At 37.1% G+C, this 22,811-nt stretch overlaps 4 protein-coding genes across 5 annotated transcripts; 1 reads left to right on the top strand and 3 right to left on the bottom strand.

Annotated features, from left to right (window-relative positions):
• Positions 1–766: 766 nt before the first annotated feature.
• On the bottom strand, positions 767–4,629 carry UFD1 (ubiquitin fusion degradation 1). Its single transcript, XM_059578001.2, has 10 exons — positions 4,526–4,629; positions 3,851–3,905; positions 3,494–3,571; positions 3,072–3,096; positions 2,949–2,981; positions 2,714–2,835; positions 2,449–2,579; positions 1,774–1,994; positions 1,150–1,403; positions 767–1,043 (listed from the first exon to the last, which is right to left on the bottom strand). The coding sequence occupies exons 2-10, from the start codon at positions 3,851–3,853 to the stop codon at positions 948–950; spliced, it is 963 nt and encodes a 320-aa protein (XP_059433984.2). The 5' UTR covers positions 3,854–3,905; positions 4,526–4,629; the 3' UTR covers positions 767–947.
• A 1,041-nt stretch (positions 4,630–5,670) lies between these two features.
• On the bottom strand, positions 5,671–11,119 carry SULA (NAD(P)-binding Rossmann-fold superfamily protein). 2 transcript variants are annotated; one of them, XM_059578566.2, is made up of 13 exons: positions 10,936–11,119; positions 10,775–10,828; positions 10,583–10,658; positions 9,875–9,934; positions 9,428–9,546; positions 8,947–8,991; positions 8,686–8,764; positions 8,161–8,222; positions 7,823–7,925; positions 7,384–7,444; positions 7,077–7,147; positions 6,294–6,433; positions 5,671–6,201 (listed from the first exon to the last, which is right to left on the bottom strand). In XM_059578566.2, the coding sequence occupies exons 1-13, from the start codon at positions 11,011–11,013 to the stop codon at positions 6,100–6,102; spliced, it is 1,050 nt and encodes a 349-aa protein (XP_059434549.2). In that variant the 5' UTR covers positions 11,014–11,119; the 3' UTR covers positions 5,671–6,099. The 2 variants fall into 2 exon arrangements, with proteins under 2 accessions (XP_059434549.2, XP_059434550.2); XM_059578567.2 differs by having other exon boundaries at positions 10,583–10,668; positions 10,936–10,966.
• A 2,246-nt stretch (positions 11,120–13,365) lies between these two features.
• LOC132167349 (30S ribosomal protein S31) lies at positions 13,366–13,930 on the top strand. Its single transcript, XM_059578295.2, has one exon. The coding sequence runs from the start codon at positions 13,426–13,428 to the stop codon at positions 13,681–13,683; it is 258 nt and encodes an 85-aa protein (XP_059434278.2). The 5' UTR covers positions 13,366–13,425; the 3' UTR covers positions 13,684–13,930.
• Positions 13,931–15,591: 1,661 nt separating this feature from the next.
• Positions 15,592–16,815, bottom strand: LOC132170221 (uncharacterized). Its single transcript, XM_088512887.1, has 2 exons — positions 16,478–16,815; positions 15,592–15,908 (listed from the first exon to the last, which is right to left on the bottom strand). The coding sequence occupies exons 1-2, from the start codon at positions 16,809–16,811 to the stop codon at positions 15,592–15,594; spliced, it is 651 nt and encodes a 216-aa protein (XP_088369013.1). The 5' UTR covers positions 16,812–16,815.
• Between the last annotated feature and the right edge of the window lie 5,996 nt (positions 16,816–22,811).

The following is a 22,811-nucleotide window of genomic DNA, read 5'->3' as shown; positions in this document are numbered from 1 at the left end:
CATATCCCTTTGCACGGATATATAAAAATGAATAATAATAATAAAAAAATCAAGTTCTTAAGCTCAATTTCTTTCGACGTAAAATGATTTCATCGAAAGCCAAGATGGTAAAAGTAGAACTGAGAGTGCTAGCGCAAAAGTTCGTTGTGCGAAAAAAAAAGAAGAAGATTAAATGCGTATAGACTATTCACTCTAGAAGAACGTAGAAAAATAATTAAAAGGAATCAATAAAGGAAGCAAGCCTACAAATTCATATTGAGGATTATATTCCCTACAATAGCTTTTTCTCACATGATAATATGACCTGCCCATAACATATCTGCAAAATCCATGCATCGATTCAGCATGCAAGAGCCAACCTGCCCTTGTGAGAGACAACTTACCCTTGTGAGCAACGACCCTATAATTGAAATTTTCTATTATTACCCCATCTTTTTCTTTGGACATAGGGCTTCGGGTCCTTGCCCAAATAGAGAGCCCGCCCGCCCAAACAAATTACCGCTGCTCCAGTAGGGAGCCCCTCTCACAGCTTCCCCACTAAAATTTCCCCTGCCTGCCCCCTCTTCGGCATGACATTGTAGGGATCCATATCCTGCTAGTACACAATAAATCCATAATAAGTTTTGCTACTACTTCCCTTCTTTAGAGAAAAGTGGACCCCTAGTTTCACCTTCCTATCAAAACTCGGCTCTCTCTAACATACGGCTTACTCCTACTTATTAACGAATTCTGCAGGCACAGTTGCTCGCCCACTTCAAAATTCCAGTAACAAATGAAATAGGTTTCTTTTTCATTTCTTCATTTAACATGAGAACCTACTACTGTTTCACCTTCTCGTAGTTAAAACATCCCAGTTAAATACATAATTCTATTGTATTTCCTGATCCACATAGGTACAGGTGAAGGATAACAAAAGAAGTTAAAGCAGTTGATTGTTTGAAAATCCATCAACCCCTCAACGAGTACTTTTTCCCAGAAAAAGGCTGGAATTTTGGCTCTTCTTTCTTTGGGGGCTGCTCTTGTTTAGACTCTTTTGCTGCTACCTGCAGCATTAAGGAAAACAAATAGTTTCAGTAGCGTTTTTGTTAGTTTCCCTTTGGAGAGCCAAATAAGTATGATAGTGGTTTACAAAGGACGAAACACCAGCACCTTTTCAGTTTCTTTAGCAGCACGGTTTACATTTGATCCAAACACAAGCTTTCCCTGAGTCTGACGAGTGGTGCCTTGTGAACTAGACCCAGCAGAAGACTGTGCATTACCTTTGCCAGCATCAGGCCGCTTCTCTTTGGACCCTGAGGAAGAAACTGGTGCAGGCTGATGCATCAAAGGTTTCCCATCCAAGCGTCTCCCTACTCCAGTGAAAGGGTTGAATTTAGGTTCAGATTCAGCTGGAGCTTCTTCAACTGCAAGAACAAAAGAGGCCATTAACTTAGTTTTTTGTTTTTGGAAGTAAAAGAAAGAAGCATACCTGTTATATTATATTTTTAACATAGAAGTGCAGAATGTACCAAGCAGTGCACAAAAGTGGATATCAACTGATTTCATCTAACTAAGAGAAACTTTTAAGTACCATAATAAACAAAACTTGAATCAGGATAATTTTTGTGTCCCCTAGAAATAGGTCGAGTATCTCCTTTTATGTGAGGTATGATAAAAGAGAGAAACTACATAGCACATTCACTCTCCATTATGAGTAAAAAAGCCACAAGGATAACAGAAAGAAAACTGAGACAAAAAAAAAAGCATAACGAGGAAGAAAGGAAAAATATGCACCTTGACCTGGTTTGCTTGGATGAGCAGATGCAACAGGCTTTTCAGGTTCCTTGTAATCCAGGGGAGGAGCAAAGTCCACCTCACAGTCTGTCTCAATAATGCTTATTGCATTAGCAGGCTTTGTTTCTATAATATCTATGTAATACTTCTTGTTGTTATATGCCACCATAATACTATCCCCAGTGCTTAAGCAGGAAAAATTCCTTAACGTTGTCTCTAAGCTGCATGACAAAAAGGAAGTAAACAACAGGCACGACAGGATGAATAACATCTTTATATGACTGGATGATATGGAACAGAGAGTCAGGACTACACAAATACACCACAGACATACTCTATGATAAACAATGGATGGACATGAGAAGAACATAACAATAAAGTACTATGTGTTATTATTTATTAACTTGTTTCTTTGTCCTCCTTATAAAAGCCCCTCATTTTGATTACAATCTTCTTTATAGAATCAACAGTGGGCTTCCTTGTTCACATCATTACCTGAATTCACATGACACCAAATACCATAGACCTGTTGGAAACAGGACATGACATGATGCATTACATTCATAAATTCAATTGCATGAATCCCCTTCTTTGCCAAACGAGGACATCACTGACTCGAGAAATACCACATCTACCACTAACTAATGACTAATAACATAAAAATCATCAACTTACATAGCTTTTGGGTTAGAGATATCCAAAAAGTCCTTTGTGTGGGGCTGTAATTTAACATATGTTCCCTTTGGAAGGGTCACATTTTTAACCCGCACAACGTCCCCCTCTTGTAGGAGCATGTTCTCCATCATCTATACAGAAATAAATAAATAAAAGAAAAGGCACATTAAATGACGAGAAGACATCTTTGACACTTAAAATTTACTCATAGCAAATTGCAGTACTAATTCCAAACATATAGCAAAGAGCACTTCTGAAAGCCTACCCAATAAGGCATATAGATCATGCCTTCTTCTGCAATGAACTCAAGAACCCCACAATGAGAAACCCGCTCAGCAGCATTATTTCGAAGTTCAAACAACATTGGATAATCGATATGTAAAGACGCTGCAAGTTTGTTATCCACATTAGCATTCATGATATGAGGACATGAGGAACACAAACTACATCAACCCCAAATAAAATACTGCATAATAATAGATCAAATTAGAATAACTAACCAAGGCGGTCAAGGGCTGACGGAGGCATTATAACTGAAACAACAAAATTTAAGAGACTATAAAAAATAATACACATATAACTGAAATCTAATCATAGAAAGTGGGATGAATTTGAAAACTTACTTTTATCTCCACTTTCAATCTGTGGCTGCAGGATATATAAAATAAATTGGAGTTAAACAACAGAAAAGTTGAGAAAAAGAAGAATATAAACTTCCAAGATCACAAATGCAAGCACATAGGATTTGGTTCATATGCACAGAGAGAGAAACATTTTCTCCTAGGAAAAACAAGAATTTCCAACTTCTTTCTCCTCAGGACCTAAAACCAAATGCGTAAATTAATTGCCTTCCTCAAGATGAAAGAGCTAGAGATTTCTGAGAAGCAGAATTAGCTGTGCTTCTATTGTTTATTGCACAACAGTGATATGATCGGTCTACAAGGTCTTGAACCATTACAAGTTGTCAAAGCATAAAATACCACTGATCTAATGCTGCAGAGCAAGTGTGTATAACTTAGTATGGTAAAGATGAAGACATTTCCACCTTTTCAATAAAAGATGCAGGGTAACATCGATATGTCTGCTCAAATGATGTCCCATGATACCCATATCCGTCGAAAAACTGCACTTTCACAACCAGAAGGATTAAGTATAAATAATAATCATCCATCAAAAAAATGAAATTTGACAAACAGTAGGGCATACTTATTTATGAGATAGTTAACCATTAATAAATCATAAATTCTTTTCCCAAGTCTTTCCCCCTCAGAGCCCACTCGATCATTCACATTTGACCATAATAGCATGAGAAAATGCACACTTCTCAAGTGCCAATAAATCAGCCACAACGCGCACTGTCCTAGAAGTCATTGACACAAGAGAAGTCCAAGTGAAAACATACCATTTTCTACCGCGAATAGATGGTTACACCAGATAACTGAACCTTCCAAAGCTCCCTATAAGAACAAGAAAACCCAATGTTTAAACAGTACAACAAAACCAAACAATTGTCCATTAAATCTATCATCGCCTCATACAGACATACACCAAACCCATCAAATAATCTCAGTACACAAAACATATCACCAAGCAGAGGCACTCACTACAAGTGTACAGCTAATCCGAGTTTTGTCAAATACCAATAGCACAAAGCAATTACAGATTCCAAATTTTGATTTCTCATCATCTGTTAATACCTTTCAAAACTAATAGGAATGAAATTTTACAGGCATTCATCAAAGACTCGAAGACCTAAACCGATTACATTAAATTTGTGGACGCAAGATTATAAACTTTAAAGACCCCAATTAGCTACGAAGTTACTATAGAAAAAACAAAAAAAAATCTTGATTATTGAAATTTCCATCATTTGCACCTCAAGAAACGAAAAATTCCAGTCAACTAGAGCTAATACAACTGAAAGCCCCAGTTGTATTGCAATTTTCCTTAACTTTCTCGACAAGCAAACAGGGACTTCAGAAAATGCAAGAAGTGATTAGATCCAAAATCAAATATAGATAAAAAGGAAGACAGTGAATGGCAATTTAGTGAAATTAAGGGGGCGAATTGAAATTACCGAAGAGGTTGAGAGACACAGAGAGCGAAGCACTTGTCTTTGATATGAGAAGACGATTGCGCTGAGAGATATGTACAGTGTCGAACTTGAGGAAAAAGAAAAGAATTGGTTGCGTACTGTTGGCTAATATGCGCTCCGTGCGTAGTATGCACGCCATGTCCCTGTCTGCCACGCGTACTACACAGTTCTCGGGCTTGGGCTATTGGGCTTCCACCGTCTTTCGAAAACCTTCCAGGCCTCAGTTTCAACTGCGTTTTGGATGCCCAATTGAAAAACTGATTTAAAATTTGCTTTACATATTTGTTGTTTGAAAAATATTCCTAGTGCTTAAAACGCAAGCTCAATTTATCAATTAATTGATCATTGGTTGGGAACAGGATCTTCTCTAGTTTATTTAAACTAGATAATATCTAATTAGTTATGTTAGAGAAATATTTTTGTCTTTTCACTTTTTAAGGGGGCAAAAATATCTCTCAAATATACCTAACAGGATATTATCCAGTTCAAATGAATGGGAGAAAATTCTAATTCGATTGGTTGAAACGTGAATCAATGTATGCAATCATTTTTGTCACACTTCTTTGTGCTTTTCTACGAGATAAAGACCATGTGGCGCCACAAGGGATGGCTCTAATGGGCCTCCACCACAACCGGTGCTGCCCTGCGCTGGCAGCGTGGCCCCGCTCTTTTTCATTTTCTTACAAGTTCTTTTTCTTTTCTTGAATACCCATCTTATTTTGAATCTTTACACTTTTGGCCTTGGAATATATTTATAATTTTTGGTAGTTTAGAAGGACATTGTTGCTATCTAAAGTTTTGGCGAAGAAACATTGTCAATTTAGATAGTAGTTTGAGAGGGTATGTGAACGTTTTTCAAAAGCTTTCAAGTCATCATACAAGCCTTCTTTTAACCCAAACTACAATCACAAATGTCAAGCAAGAAGCACGACTTATGTATTACCAGTCAATCATATGGGCATTGCCTCAAACTTTTTTGGCTTTTGATTGTCGTAGGAACTCATGCATCATGAATTTGCTTTGAGGGATCTAACATGATTCACAAACTTGTTCCATTTCTGAGGACTCATCAAATTGAACAATCTGCATGTAGATTTTGACAAGAAGGCATATGCCAAATATAATCATATGAGAAATACAGATCGCTGCCACCAGTAGGATGACGAGGCAGAATTCCTGCTCCAATAGAAACCACTAGGAAGCTTTCAAGTGGTATATAGACTTCATAAATTTCTCATTGAGAGTTTTTTACTAGGCCAACAGAAGAAGCACATCTAGTTATTCCAATTCCAAAACTACTGCAAATACCATAAAATCAGAAAATAGCAGTAACTTATGCTCTAGAACTCCCAATAAATTTTGCGGGGCAAATACAGATCATTTCAGAAGTTTTTGCTGACAAGAAACTAAGAAAACCTACCAACAGTGTCCGTGCAGACCTCAGTCTCACTCGATCTAATCTGACAGCATGTGTGTTGATGTTTGCTGAAGCCTAGCCTTTGGCTCGAAGAATAAAGAATATACAGGTTGCCATATCACATCATGTGCTGGCTTTCTTATGAGATAATGGCTTTAAGTGCATCTTTCACATAGGGGTACTTGAATGGGAAACCCAATTCCTTGGCTCTCGCCGGAAGCACCCGTTGCCCTTCCAAAACCTGCAATGAGCTCAGTTAATGTGTCTCAGCAAAATATGATTTCAGAGAGAACAGAAAATGACGAACAAACAAGAAAATGGATAAATTCTTACCACAGAAGCACCTTCTCCAAGGACAGCTTTGAGCGCAATGTCAGGTACAGGCAGCCATGAGGGTCGGCCCATGACACTTCCCAATTGTTCACACATTTCGGTCAGTCTAACAGGGTTTGGTGCAGTTCCATTGATAACCCCTGACATTTGGGTTTTGAAAAATGAATTCAATTATTGAAAAAATCATGTGAGGATTTTGATGGAAGAGAAGATAGAGCTCAGAGCTCAATGGTTTACCAGGTCTAGGAGAAATACCTAGTGGCTATATCAACAACAAATGTGAGGCGAATAAAGAAACTGCAGTGAATGTGAAAGGTATAGTAATGGCAAAGAAGCCCTAGATGAATTGACACCTGGTAGTTCAATGCGATTAAGTGTGACAGGTGTTAATTCATGGGGTCAAGTTGTAAATGAGTGGTAGTTCATGGGAGAAAAATATAATTACCCTCATATTTTATATTACATTCAAATTACAAGACAGGAATAACGAAACTATAGATAGTAATTCATAAGCATCAGATTGCATAGGAATATAATAAATTACCATAATAAGATGAGTTGGATGTAATTATAACAATAAGAAACTAAAACATAAACTCAGAAGAAGTTATTTACATAGTTATTTCCACATGCTTGCAAACTAAAGATGGAAAATAGAAGCGAGGTGGTCTGGAGAAAACATAACGCCTGAGTATTAATCAGTCCTATATATTACTTTCCTTAGTGTTGCGTAAAGAAATCTCATGAATATATATATATATATATATATATATAGTTATTTACCTTTATACGATGGATTGGATAGAGCTTCGTATATTAGGTTCACTATGTCATCCAGATGAATCCAGGAAAACCTACACAACTATGAGAACAATCAATTATTTGAAGTTATGGAGGAGAATAAATGAATACAAGGACCATATATGCTCAATCTCAATACAATTTGACCTATTCAGTAATAAATATCTAAAGTGAAAGCCAGCTGAATATGCTATATTATCTGTGATAGTACTGTGAAAATATTTTTGCTTTACAGAAAAAGGAAAGCAATTTCAGCACCCGCAAAGCAAATTGAAAATGAGTACGATACCATTGTTTTCCAGAGCCCAAAGGACCACCAGCAAACATCATGAAGAGAGGGATCATTTTAGCTGCAGAGGTTCAAAGATATAAGTATCCATACATCAGCAGAATCAAGTCTCTTCAACTTTAACAGTTGATAGTATTATAGAACTCTAGACATGTATAGTTGGTTACTCTGACCAGAAAAATCAAACAATTCTAACAACATTTCCTAGATATCATTTCATTAGAAAACAAGAGCATCTGAATGCAATTGATAATTATGAGACAATATCTTCTGACTCTACATAGAAGCCACACAACTCTAACAAATTGACTAGATTGGTCAATATGTATTCTTCAGTTGGACAGTTTAAACGGGAAAAATGAAAAATTAGAAGTCATAATGAGAAGTCCATAAGCATACAATGAAGATTTTCAGTAAAGTCCATAATGATTAGTCATACCTAAAGCACCACCATCTTTACCAAGAACAACACCAATGCGAATAAGTGCTAGTCTGACATCCTTATTTACTCTGAGTGCCGTTGCTTCCCATTCTCTACAAACCTGAGAAGATTTACAGTGTAGGTTAAAACAAGAACAATGGTAAGATTTTGCATACAAATATGTGGAAGCTGTAATCAAGATAATCTTCATGTATGGTATATCACTCATGCACGTGGTACAATGGACAAATATAATGCCAAGCATTTATCTGAACATAATTTCAATGTGATACACTACCATATTTTAACGGAAACTAAACATTAATAATAATGAAAATTAAAATCATATTGTTTACCTCAGCCAAGTAATCATTTCCTGATGGACTTTGTTCATCAAATACTTGTGTTTCACTACTGCCTGAGAATATGAAAAGAATTGAAAAAAAATTGGGGGGAAAACAGAAAGTAAAGCACACTATTATAGATTACAAAGGGGGTCCACAGGATATCATAGCCATAGAGAGAGAGAGAGAGAGAGAGAGAGAGAGAGAAGCCTTGCTTCAATTTCGTCAATTGGGTTATTAAGCAGGTGTAACATCAAGATTTATTATAGGGCATCAATCAAACTTCTTAGGATGAATATTTTCATATCAAATGTAACATAAGGGCTAGTCTAGAAACATTATCTGAAATATAAAAGAATAACATCGATTCAATGGAAAAATAAGTTCCACGTGAAAATCAAAAAGTGCTCTATAGTTGAACACTAGGGCTGTAATTTAATACTGAAAATATTTTATAAACAATTTGAAGTAAAAGAATGAAGTATGCATCTCTAATAGTATTGTAAAAGAATAGAAAAGTTGGTGCTAGATGCAGACCATAGTAACCAACAGCGGTTGCGCTGACTAAAACTGTAGGCCGAACTGTATCTGGTGCATCATTTATTAAATCTACAACCTTCACAATCAGTTGAAATGGTCAGATGAAGAGCCACACATGATCAATTCTAAATGCTCATCACTTTTTGCATTCAAACACCAACCCACCCCCCCACCCCCCCCCCCACAAAAAAAAAAAAGAAGGAAATTTATTTTGATTTGTTCATATAAAAAGATCAGGATTGGGCTGTGACCGCTGACCTTCGAGGTGACTCTAATCCGGCTCTCCTTAATCTCTCTCTTGATCTGGAACACAACAAGAAATTAGTAAATGTCACTGGCTTTAAGGATATATGATACACTACGTTCTACTATTGACATCATCATGAGAAATTATGGCAGTAGTTTACAGCATAATTGCAGACTGACTATAATGTCAAAACATATAAAGTGCAGACTGACAATAATGTCAAAAACCTATAAATTGCACACGTGCACGCACACATACATGAAGGTATACTGGCCCCAAAAGCAATATTCAGTAAAGTACAAGACAGGTTTTGACTTGTCTAATGACTATGGAAATCCCAATACATCAAGGATGTAAAAATAAGTAAAACACAACAGAGATTTTAATGCAATATGCAGCTTCTCTTGGTGTAGTCACTACTTATGTGTAATTCAAAAGGTAAATGGTAGAGTCACAAGCAAATAAGATGTTGCTTGAGCAAGTGATACTGACCTCAGAAGACCATCGCGTACTTATTGGCAGTCCAGCCAAGTTCACAACACCGTTTGAACCATGAATGCAGTCTTTCCACTCTGGCTCCTCTGCAATCACTATTCCTGGAAAGTTCTTGACTACAAACACAAGGACATAGTTCAAGAATTAAGCCAAATATCCTAGAAAAAAAATATACTCAACACTTATTTGATCCAACTAATAATAACGCATGTGTAATTGAAACAATAAATAAGTAAAAAAATTGCAGTTACTATTCCTTTTAAAAAGAAACTAAATGATATCTGTTATCAACTGAAAACATTTATTTCACTCTCTCTGGTCAAAAGAGCTTCTCTATTAAACAAGTTTTCAAAATATTCACCATTCATAATAAGTAATATTTCTTCAACATTGGCAAATTGTAAGCATCGATCAACTGACTTCAAATATCCATTACCTTCTTACCCGGAAAAATTAACTCAGCCTTTGATCTAGAGCGTGTCAAGACATGAACGCGATGATTATCTGCATTGCAGAGTAGATATAAGGGAAGACCATAGATAGCCCAACTCCATATATACAAATCATGCAGAAGCTCATGGTTTGAATGCTATAAGTAGAAAGAAAACTTTACAAAACCGATCAGATATAGCTTCAAGATCACAGATGGAAAATAGTCTATTGGGGTGAAACCAAAAACCAATTTAATGCAGCCCAACCTTGAATTGATTTGCTTGTGGTTAATGCACCTTGTTTCCATCCAGTTTAAAAAATAACTCACACATCCAATAAAGATATGAGGAAATTTGAACAAAATACCTATGCTAGATGCCCTGTAAATGGTAAACAATATTTTGGAATTTGACAATTGAGGTACAGAATCTACATAGCATTTGAAGAGTAAATTTCACCTATCAGCTAGCTAAAAAAGTTAAAATCAAATCTTCTAAGTGCTACATAAAGCGTGAAGCATCAGCAGGCCCTTGAGGCAGATAATGCACAACTACTTAAATGGATGAATGTCCATAAATGCAAGTAGAAATTACCATCGCATCATGAGAAACTGTGGACAACAAAGAAGGTTTTAATTAAAAAACACAGCCAATTAAGGTCAATGCACCTACATTTGCATATAGCTGTAGGATTACAAACAATTCAGAAAGATGCTTTTACCTGCATGAAGCCTTTGCACCAATCTTCTACCTATAAAACCCGTAGCTCCGGTCACTGATACAGTCATCTGATTTGCCTACAACAGCCTGTAAAGCGTAAATGATATCTCCAAGGAACCAGAGACAAATAAAATAACATGGTACAATACTTCTTTTTTTTGATAAAAAAAAACCCAATATTCGAACAGCATACCTTCTGGGTTTGATCAGAGCTACACGAAACACGGAACCTCCTAGTCTCACACGTCTTAACCATCAAAATACACAAGAATGCATTGTGTGAGCAAAAGACAAAAACAAAGAAATTATGATGAAAAAAAGAAGAAGAAAAGAAATGGAGATACGAGTACTCACAGAAAAGGGTTGAGGGATGTGAAGAGAGGGAGAGATGGAGTGGGTCCATGAGAAAGCAGTAGCTCGGAAGAGCTCCATTGATGAGAATGACTTTGGAACTGTGAAGCTCTCTCACAGACTCGAGCAAAAAAGTCCGATAAGCGAATGTGCTTCCTGTGGTGTGGGTGAAAGCGAGCGGTGTCGATAAAATAAAGTTTTGTGTTTATGTGTTTCTTTCGGAGCCGCAGCAATCAAAACCTCATTTCCATCACCCTTTTTTTTTTTTTTTTGAACTACTTCAATTCAGTCTGCTAAAATACGTGATTTTTACAATTGCATATATAAAAATTACATGCTTGGTTAATTATATAAAAATTATATGCTTTAAAAATATATAATTAGCAAATTTTAAAAGGAAACTTTATCATTTTTCTTTCTTGTTGGTGTCGATAGGGGTGTACAAATGGGGTGGTCATAGGAAGCTGGGGTGGTCATAGACTTCCTGTAACTATTAACTGTATAACCTCTTTCATAATCGGTTATAAAAAACTGCTAAAAGTCTATATATATATATATATATATATATATATATATTGTATTAAAAATATAATATTAAAACGACACATAACACCAAAACGGTGTTGTTTTAAATATGAGTTAGGGATAGAGTTTCATCATATTCATTGTTTTTTTTTTTAAAAAAAATAATATTCATTATTTTTTAGAACATTTTGACCTAAAACTATTTAAAATAAGTCCAAAAAATAGGCTTAAAACTAGGGGTGGGCAGATTAACTGGTTACCGATTATTGGCCATGTACCGGTTTCGACTGAACCAATATTAACCGTAACCAATATACCAATATCCTTATCGGTTAAATTTTTTATACCGGTATGCTTATCGATTCGGTTTGGTTCGGTTAGAAATTTCATATCGGTTAACCGTTTAACCGATATAAACCGTTAAATAAGGATGCCAAAACGACGTAGTTTTGAGATTATATATATACCTATGTAACCTTATCTTAATTTGGGTTTGGGTATGTTTGATTTTTTTTTTTAGTGATGGCATTGGATGAGATTTCTTTGCCTTTGGTGAAAGCATTTTTCATTAACTAGTTTTGTTAGTCTAATTAGCATTCATTATGTTAATTAGTCCATTTGCTTTGGAAAAATGTATTTTATAATATAAAAAAAGTTGTGGTGGATCAATATAAAAAAGCTTCAATTTTTATCCCAAAAAACAAATATTTGGGTCCTAACAAAAAGTATTTGGGCCCTAAAATAACTCATTTTTAATAAGTTATTTTAGCCCAACAAAAAGTATTTGGGTTCTCAAAAGTCAAAAAAACTCATTTTTTGCCCCTACGGTTAAATCGGTTAACCGGTTTAACCGAACCGTTTAACCGTATACCGTTATAACCGATAATTTCGGTTAAAATTCTTATTGGTTCGGTATCGGTTAATAAATCGTTTAACCGAAAATTATCGGTTAATAACCGATAAGAGCCAAAACCGGACCGTTTAGACCAATACCCAGGCCTACTTAAAACACTTCAAAAAGCTCATATTAAAAAAAAAAGAAAAAAAGAAAAGAAAATAAGCAATTATAAAATTGCGGGTTATTGGTTTGAATAACCGCTAATCGTTTGTTATAAAATAACGGCTAATTGTCCATTATAAAATAACCGCATTATTAAAATTTAATAACTGCCTTAGGCGGTTACAGTTAGCGGTTTTAGCCAATAATCGCAACCACTTGTACACCCCTATCACTGGAAAAAAATATAATAATAAAAAAATTAAAAAAAATGGCAGGTCCTTTTGTAGATAATTGAACTTAGGCCTCCAAGTTGAAAGATGTTGCGCGCCCTTAAAATGTTGGACAAGGTCCTCTCAATTTCATTTCAAATGGAGGGGATTTATTTAGTTACTTTTTAAGGGGGTAATTTTGTCATTTTATATATATATATATTTTTTTGACAAAAATACCACCTAAAAATAACTAAATAATTCTCCCAACTTTCAACTTATTGTATGAAAAAATGTCATTAATTAAAATATCGGAGTTTGGCTTATTCATGTGTAAAATTTAATAATGAAAATTGCCTCGAATTTAAAATTTTTTTTTATAAAAAAAATGAAATTCTCTCTCAATCTTTTAATCCTCAACTTTAATTTTTGCACAAAAAAATTTATAATGAGTTTTTCACTAAAAGTAAACCAAACCCTGCCACTAACTATTATTAGTATTTAAATGAGACAGATTTTATTATCCGCATACAACTTAATGGGATCCAATAAATTAAGATTAAACTAAAAATAATGTTTAAAATTTTCAATGATGAATTTATCTTAAAAAGTATAGGAATCCCAATCTTGGGTCTGGGTCATGAACGCCAGCCCAGCCTATCTCAGCCCAGCTATCAGCCCATGCTCAACCCCTACCATTTTCATCCCCGTGGGGACACTGTTGGTTTGAGCGTGGAAGCGCAAAGAGCAAGAGACTCGATGGCGATGATGCAGTGGTGCGGCGCAGTAGCGAGGCGAGTAGCGATGACGCATCGACCTGCTCTGACATCAACATCGTCAGGAGGGGTGACGCCGATCCTGTGCGGGCGTGGTGACAAGAAGACGAAGAAGGGGAAGATATTCAAAGGGTCGTACGGGAACTCGAGGCCGAAGAAGGAGAAGAAGATAGAGCGAATCAAGGACAAGGTCGAGGTCCCCAGGTCCACTCCTTGGCCACTTCCTTTCAAGCTCATCTGACCCATTCATCGCACTTTTCTCAATCTCTTTTATGTTTGTAGTGTTCTGGGGTTTAAGGTGATCAGATGTAGTGTTGTGGGTTTTGGGGTTTGGGGTTTTAGGCTTATGGGTTTTTCTTATGTGATCAGATTTTGTACATTTTCATTGGCTATGCTGCGAATGAATTTCTCTTTCATGTGTATGTTTTTCTGACTAGTTATTATTTGACTTATATTTTTAGAATAAAAATGTGCTTAATTTCTTTTTATTTTAGTTTCAGATTTTTGATTGATGTGTTGCCTAGGTGTATGTTTGGAGGGTCATAGTGGGAGACACATGACTCATGTAAAGTGATTCCTTAATCCTCTGTTTGGTTGCCAAGAAAGTTTTATGGAGAGAGAAGAAATTATCCTTTGCAAGTTTAGTTTCTGCGTCTTATCCATCTATTTGTTGCTGTATTATCCAGAAAGCTTCCCTGGCAACCAAATGGAAGGTAGATAAAGTGTTTCATGTTCTAAAAACGAAGTGTTTTGAAATGTAGATTTCAAAGTATGTTTTTTGGCGAATACATAGGAGACCACCCTGGCTAGATTGCTAATTGTTGTAATTAGAATTGAGATCCTCTTTAGCTCTTTCCGTTGTCGCGTATTCGAGTAGAGAACTCTGCATTACAGCGTGAGAACAGAAGCCTTGGCTGTTGGTGATTGTTGTTGAAGCTTGGAGTACAGTATTGAGAATGATGTATATGATTTGATGGATGGAGGTTAACGAGGATGGTTTATTCACATTGCGACAATGCTTGAGATTGAACAGCCAAGGAGTTATATGGTTGAACTGGCAAGTGGTAGATTGGGAGGGATAGGATTTATGTTTAACAATTTGAGAGTGGGAAAAGAATTTCGATTGGTGATACAACAATGATATTGCCCTTACTGTGCTGAGTGATAGAACATGGTTAGTGTAGTTGACACTTGATAGGACTCGTCGTGTTGAGAAACCTAATCCTAAGTATTTGGATTAGTGATTAGCGTGGAGGTAGTAGAGTAGTATTGGGATATTGGTAGGTAATAGCTGAAGTAGTTCCTTATCATCATCTTTCTTAGTTATCTTTATCTTATTAACTTAGTATTATCATCTCTAATAGTTGATTATTGTTATCATTATATCTGCAGGAGTAGTGGAGGAATTGGGATGTCTATCATAATGTAGTTGTAGTCCATTAGGTTTCTCTTAGTTTTCTTTTAAGTAGAAGCACGTTGGCAAGAAGGGGATTCATTGAGTTATTTTGTCAAACAACTTGATTTTTGGTGAACTCCTACCCTGAGTGGAATGTTATCTAATAAATTTCCTTTTCTCACGTGTCATTCATCCATAATTCACTACCCAAATCCACATAGGCCTTATCAACCCTACAGTCCTAATAGGCTGGTTGGCTTTAGCACTATAAGGATTATATTAACATAGGATGGCCCTAGGTTCCAGTTAATTACCAGGAAAAAAAAATGTGCTATGTTTTGGTTCGCATCCAATATGGATTTGTTGTGAGTGACATTTGACATTACCCAGGCACATAAGTTCTCCTAGAAGAATATGAATAATCCTTTTTTTTGTTTTTTTTCAAAATAGGAAAAGAGAGATCTTGTATATACTTTGTGCTAGACATAGAGGGCTATTTTTTGTAAAGGTTTGCTCCCATCTTATTAGTTATAATCGTGATCTGGAGAGTAATTGCAAGGTTGGGGGTTGGGTATCTTAGTCTCTTAGAAAGCTAAAGCATTGAGAAATAGGATGGGATACCCAAAAAAAGTATGGATTTTTCTTCATGGAAGATAGTTTCTGAAACCATGATTGGCATGCCCTGAAATCATAATTAAGTGCTTCATCCAGAAGGAAATAATTCAAATAAGCATAACATCAAATAACAGAAAATTACAACAGTATTGTCGAACAAAAGATTTTAACAATCATACTGTGGCCTCTCTGGGTGCCACCCATACTCTCTTTCTGCTTTAAGAGGATAGACAAATCTAGTACTAGCTCCAAAATGAATGCAACTCCAATGATAGAATAGATGAAACCGAAGACAATGGTGACCAGTCCAATTGAGAAAGTTAAGAAACGGTATCTGCTGTGTCCTCTAGGTTCCGTTGCAAGTCTAAATCCAGTGTAAATGGCCCACAATAGCAAGAAGACTGTGATCACACTCACAAGGATACCAACAAAAGCTTCACAGATTGTCGTCTCTCCTTCTGCTTCATTGTTCACATAAGATATTTTCGTTCAGAAAACTTGAAGAGAATCAAAGAGATAAATGTACAAGTAAAGCAGAGTTGCAAGTGCAGATGGTGGAAAAGCTCACAGGATAGATATATGAAAACAGACCTTTGTTTGGTGTTTCATTAGTGCTGTGTATAAAATGTGTTGAAAAGAATCCTAGATACACAAATCTCTTCCTACTGGTTCTGTAATCAAAGAACGCTTCTTTTTTTTTTTTTCAAATACAGGTTATCTTCCAAGTTGTAACATTATAATTCATTTTTGCTTCTGCCAAGGTTTGTGTCAATTCAAAGTAGATTCCCCTTTACCATAATTTTGGTAGTGGGGGATTTATATTAGCTTCAAATCCCAAAAAGTAAGCCTGAAGTATTCATTCTTCACCCTTCTAACCTTTCCAGATTTTTTCTTTATATTTGTCGATGTAATTCTTCATTTACTAGAACAGGATAAGAGAAAAACTGAAAAAGAAACGGAGGGACAAATTGTTATGGTGATCCTATTGGCAAACTAAGGAGAATCATATGAGCTTTCATGTTGCTACCTGGATGAGTGCCATTTTGCTCCTCTTGATGCTGCAACCTATGAGACAATCTTAGAAACAAGTAAGCAAGTATGGGAATCCCAAGAGCCAGAAACAAGAAACCAAGGAATATGGTTACAACTCCAATACAGAAAGCCCACTGGCTGACCCTTTCCTCATCATCAGTATATATTTGAGTTTCGACAGCTGCTTCAAATCTCAAGCGAATCGCCCCTAAGAGAATGGCCATGATGATCAGAAACCTGGCTACGTACAAGGCGACGGCACGCAGAGTTGCTGTGCCTCGTCGGATCATCTTCCTTGCCTTGCTCCTCTGTGCTTCATCATCCATCTCAGCCAAGAGAAAGACTAAAGCTCAAGGTAACATAAAATGATAATGAGATTTTATAAGACTAAAGCTCCAGGTAACATAAAATGATAATGAGACTTAATAAGAATAAAGCTCAAGGTAACATAAAATGATAATGAGACTTTATATTTCGGATATGCATGTATAACAAACAAACCCATCTCCTTTTCTTTTGATAAACATGTATTTCAAGTCCACGTCCGATATTTTAGGTTTGTGGATACGTTTATATTTCAAAAAATTCGAATGTCTTAATCCATTTCTATTCCCCATCAAGAATGGTATTAACGGTGAGTTAGTGACATGAGAAAGATGTTGATTAGACGGGTTAAAGCCCCAACACGAAAGATGTTTCAGGCTGCTTTGTAGGGAAAACTGTATCTTCTTGCACACGTGGCCACAAAGGTCAAATCAAATAGTCAACTTATTTGGTTAATATTATGAGATTGGCTATTTGAGTCCTATTGGAGTTCTCACTCAATCGATGCACGGTTTTTGTGGGTTGGTCGTGTATTTAGAGTTTATTCAACTTGAGTCGTATATTTAAAGTTTGGGGAAACTTCAGAAAACCCCCTGAAGTTCCAGCCGATTTGAAAAGACCCCCCTGAATTTTCAAAACTCTCATTTAAGCCCTCTGAACTTCCATTTTCTCTCACTTTGGACCCCTTTAACATTAAACTACGTCGTTTTGAATGTTTTATTCCCATTTTACCCTTCCCCAAAACTACGTCGTTTTGTGTCCTAAAATTACCCAGCCTAAAACGACGTCGTTTTAGGCATTAATTTTTATTTTTTTTAAAAAAAGAAAAAATTAAAAAATTAAATTTTTTTTTTTTTTTTTTAAAAAAAGAAAAAAACTGGGGTGGCAGAGCCACCCCCTGGACGGTATGGGGGTGGCCGGACCACCCCCATGGCCATGGGGGTGGTCCGGCCACCCCCAAAAGGAGAAAAAAAAAAAAAAAAAAAAAAAAAGGGGGGCGGGGGGGGGGGGGGGGTGCATATGGGGTGGCCGGACCACCCCCAAGGGGCTGGGGTGGTTTCGGCCACCCCATACCGGCTGTATGGGGTGGCCGAAACCACCCCCAGCCCCTTGGGGGTGGTCCGGCCACCCCCAAAAACACCCCATCCTTTTTTTTTTTTTTTTTTTTTGGCCAAGGGGGTGGCCGGACCACCCCCTTGGCCATGGGGGTGGTTCGACCACCCCCAGATCGGCCAGGGGGTGGCTGTAGCCACCCCCTTGGCCAAAAATGGGGTGGTCCGGCCACCCCATTTTGGCCAGCCATCCCCTTTTTTTTTATTTTTTTATTTTATTTTATTATTATTATTATATATATATATTTTACTTTTTTTAATTAAAAAAAAAAAATTATGCTTAAAACGACGTCGTTTTGGGCTGGATATGTGTTGTGATTTTAGGACACAAAACGACATAGTTTTGAGGAAGGGTAAAATGGATATAAAACATCCAAAACGACGTAGTTTAATGTTAAAGGGGTCCAAAGTGAGAGAAAATCAAAGTTCAGGGGGTCTAAGTGAGAGCTTTGGAAATTCAGGGGGGTCTTTTCAAATCGGCTGGAACTTCAGGAGGGTTTTCTGAAGTTTCTCCTTAAAGTTTACTCAACTTGAGACTGATTCGTCTCTAGCTCCCATCTCTCTCTGTGGAGTGTGACCCAACAAAATTTAAATCATATTTTGCTATTCTTTAATGCCTTCGTCTCTTTCCCCCTCTCGAGCATGAACCAAAAAAGAAAATTGATAATATGCTTTTCCCGTTATTTTTCATGTCTCTTTATCTCTCTAAATGACTTTTTGAGGTCCTCATGCGGCTCCCGCAAGGAATTACATGGACTTGCAATTTTATGATCCGTCCTATTTATTTAAAATAAATAGTTTATATTTAACCATATAAATAATAAAATAATATATATATATTGGAGGGCAGACTACTACTCAAAAAAATAATGTTACTTTTCACACTTATTTATCGCATTTATTTCATACTGGTTAATGTAACGTGTTTTAAGTGATTTACAATAGGCCTGGGTATCGGTCAAAACGGTCCGGTTTTGGTTCTTATCGGTTATTAATCGATAATTTTCGGTTAAACGGTTTATTAACCGATACCGAACCAATAAGAATTTTAATCAAAATAATCGGTTATAACGGTACACGGTTAAACGGTTCGGTTAAACCGGTTAACCGATTTAACCGTGAGCTTTATATTGATTTATTTTGTAGGGCCAGAAGTGAGTTTTTTTGACTTTTGAGAGCCCAAATACTTTTTGTTGGGCTAAAATAACTTATTAAAAATGAGTTGTTTTAGGGCGCAAATATTTTTCGTTAGGACCCAAATATTTGTTTTTTGGGCTAAAAATTGAAGCTTTTTTATATTGATCTACCACAACTTTTTTTTATATTATAAAATACATTTTTCCAAAGCAAATGGACTAATTAACATAATGAATGCTAATTAGACTAACAAAACTAGTTAATGAAAAATGCTTTCACGAAAGGCATAAAAATTTCATCCAATGTCATCACTAAAAAAAAAAAATCAAACTTACCCAAACCCAAATTAAGATAAGATTACATAGGTATATATATAATCCCAAAACTACGTCGTTTTGACATCTCTACTTAACGGTTTATATCGGTTAAACGGTTAACCGATATTAAATTCTACCCAAACTGAACTGAACCGATAAGCATACCGGTATAAAAAATTTAACCAATAAGGATATCGGTATATCGGTTACAGTTAATATCGGTTCGTCGAAACTGATACACGGCCAGTAATCGGTAACCGGTTAATCTGCCCACCCCTAATTTACAATATCCACCACTTAAAAAATAAAATATAAGGAATAAATGCAAAATTGGTCCATGTGGTTAGCCTAATTTACAAATCACTCCCTGTGGTTTAAAAAAAATTTATAGGTCCCTAGGGTAGGCCAAATAACATTTTACTTCCTGAATTCATTATCCGTTAAATGACTTAACGGAAACCGTTATATTGCCACATCACACCCAATAAAAAAAAAAAAATCATTCACAAATCAATGCTGTCGACAGAGTGCCAGATAATTATGTAATCAGCAAGTTGTGAGATCATCTCACTGTTTCATAAACACTATTTAGAGAGAGAGAGAGAGAGAGAGAGGGAGAAGGGGGGGGGGGGGGGGGAGACTTTGTAGACACCAGAAATTGACAAGCATATATTATTATATTCGTGAAAGATACAACAAAACCAGAAAGCCAGATTACCAAAACCAAATGTAGCTTTCTAACCTAAGCAAGATTAAGTGAGATTTGAAGAGTTGCTATTACAATCAAAGACAATCTGCCTCAATCTGGATCGTGAAAAAGAATGCTAAATGGACAGTCGAATTGAACAAATCACCTCTACAATTGTACATGTATGGGGGGGGGGGGGGGCGGCATAAGGCAAGCTTACACAAGGGATGCCCTGCCATTTTTCCAGCTAAAGGATTGCCACTTTGCGAGTGTAGGTTTGAAGCTAAGCCCAAACATCTCTTTGAGTGCCCGCCCCTGCTCTACAAACCTGATAAGCTTTGCAACAATGGCTGCACTCTCTATGATGTGATTCATATTGTTGGTGTTGCTCCATAGTTGGTTGGCCAACTGTAGCCTCCGCCGCTTTGAGTCCAACGCAATACCCCACCTCTGGAAAAAGTCCCTTTCTCTCTACTTTTGGAAACCTTTTCTGCATCAGCTTGCTCAGCATCTCTCTCTCACGACCAAAAGCCTTTATGCTGACTCGCCACATAAACATGTTAGTTTCATACACATAAAACAATACATGAATTTTAATTTCTACTTGGCCTTTGATTGGAGGGAGGAAAGTTCTAAGAAAAATTGGGAACTTCAATAACATTTAATTAAGAAAGTTAAATAGGTATCCATTGAAAATTTTCTGATCCCAAACTTTCAGATTTAGATTCATTGGGTTTTTTTCAAAGACAAGGCAAGCAAAAAAATCTCTTGGTCAGTTCTATACTGAATTTTATATTCTAGTTTGGATACATTATTAGGATGCAACTTCTCGAAAGATGATTATGCATACAGGGGAGAGAGAGGCAGAGAGAGAGAAGAGAGACAACCTTGAAGCCAGTGTGAGAGTCCAACCATCTTCCACAGTCTTACTTCCATTAGAAAATGCTTCCTCGAGGAAAGACAGTCTCCTTAGCTCCACCCCCAAGTAAATGGAATCCGTTGGATCACCTTTGAAGAGCAGGAAGAAGTAGGTTCTGTGGACTAATGACACATGGCAAGTTTTCCATAGTTCAAGAATCATTTTCTGCTGCCTCTCAAATTCCAGAGGCCAGTCTGAAGGGGTTTCCAGTGTTGGAAGCATTGGATCAACTCCTACATCTTTCACAGACTTTCCAAACTTATCAACTGTTCGTCCTGTTTCCTGAACCTAGCAGTGTACACAAAATGGAGGAAGCAAAATTCATGAGAGACACAACCTCGCCCAAGGTTACTAAAATTTGCAATTTACAAAATATCTGTCAAGACTGTACAAGCGTAACATGAGTATGATACATAATTCATTATGCAAAAGTGCTCCAGCCAACATGTACTTCTTGACATGTATCATCGTAGCAATAGTCTTCAGTTCTTCCCACCCCTCGTTGACATAAGTGTTAGTCAGATACGGTCTATATATATCATATATATTTAGCCATAATTAGTATTTCTAGTTATGACATGTTCTTGTATTATAGCTATAGCATATTGTAATTAATAGGTAGATGCGTGAACCAGATGCTACTATGAATGGGCTCTACCGGCTCACACTTTGGTGGGGTTGTGGTGACGGGCTCGCCTTCCCAGGTAGTAGCTATGGGTCAAACCAGACATTCCACAGCGGATGGGAACCCCGATGGTCACGCCCAATGGGGGAAACTACACTGGTCGACCATTCCCATCCTTTTAATTAGAAAAAAAGGTAGATTTTAGTTACCTTATTTGTTTTCCTAGATTGCTGTAATCGCTGAGATACAGCCTGTAATCACCTAGACAATTTCTATATAATACAAGCAACCCTTACATTGAGAGGTATTCAATACAATTGACATGGTATCAGAGCCATCATCTAAATTAGGGTTGTTTTCAGTTACCTGTTGAGGGGCGTAGGAATTGTCAAGCTTGGGTTGGGACTACGTAGTTGTTTTTGCGGCGGTCGATAACTTTAGGGGAGTTGTCGATCATTCTGGTATGTTCTAAACTGCTGTTCGGCAGTTTCTTGGTTTGTGGAGGATCCTTGGTGGCTATCGTCAAGGTCTGTGGTGGTTGTCGGCAGGTTCTGTGCAGTCTTGGAGCGTTCCCGACGATCTGTGGTGGTTGTCGGCAGATTTTGTGCACACGTGGACTTTCGGCAATCTGTGGTGTTATTGGCGACTTGGGCTGTCGGCGTGGTGTTTCCGGCGAGTTGGGCTGTCGGGATTTCTGTTTGTGGTGCTGTTGGTTTGGGTTGATGTTTGGTTTGAGTTGCTGAAATTGTGTTTTTGGGCTTGGGCTTTGTTGGGCTTGGACTTGCTGGGCTGGCCGGTTTGGACTTGCTGATGCTGGGCTTGGACTTGCTGAGTTGCTGGTAACTTTGGGCTTGCTGGGCTTGGGCTTTGTTGCTGTTCGGGGTTGCAGATTAGTGTTTGACTTGTGTGGACTTGGGCTTACTGTCCAACAGATCCTGTGGGCCTGTTACTCCTTTATCAGGTGTTTTAATTTCTAATTTTCTTATTTCATCATGTCTTCTAACGAGACTTTTGGGGTTCGTTTTACAGGAAAAAATTATTCTGCTTGGGAATTCCAGTTTCAATTATTTGTTACGAGAAAAGAGTTGCGGGGGCCATATTGACGGTAGTGCTCCAGCTCCTACGGAAACTAAGGAGTTGGCTAAGTGGAAGGTCAAGGATGCACGTGTGATGTCTTGGATCTTAGGGTCTGTTGATCCTCTTA

Source organism: Corylus avellana, chromosome 2 (genome assembly GCF_965113065.1).
Source record: "Corylus avellana chromosome 2, dhCorAvel1.hap1.2, whole genome shotgun sequence".
Taxonomy (NCBI): Eukaryota; Viridiplantae; Streptophyta; class Magnoliopsida; order Fagales; family Betulaceae; genus Corylus; species Corylus avellana.
Note: the sequence above shows the minus strand (reverse complement) of the source record. Positions and strands in the feature narration are given on the sequence as shown.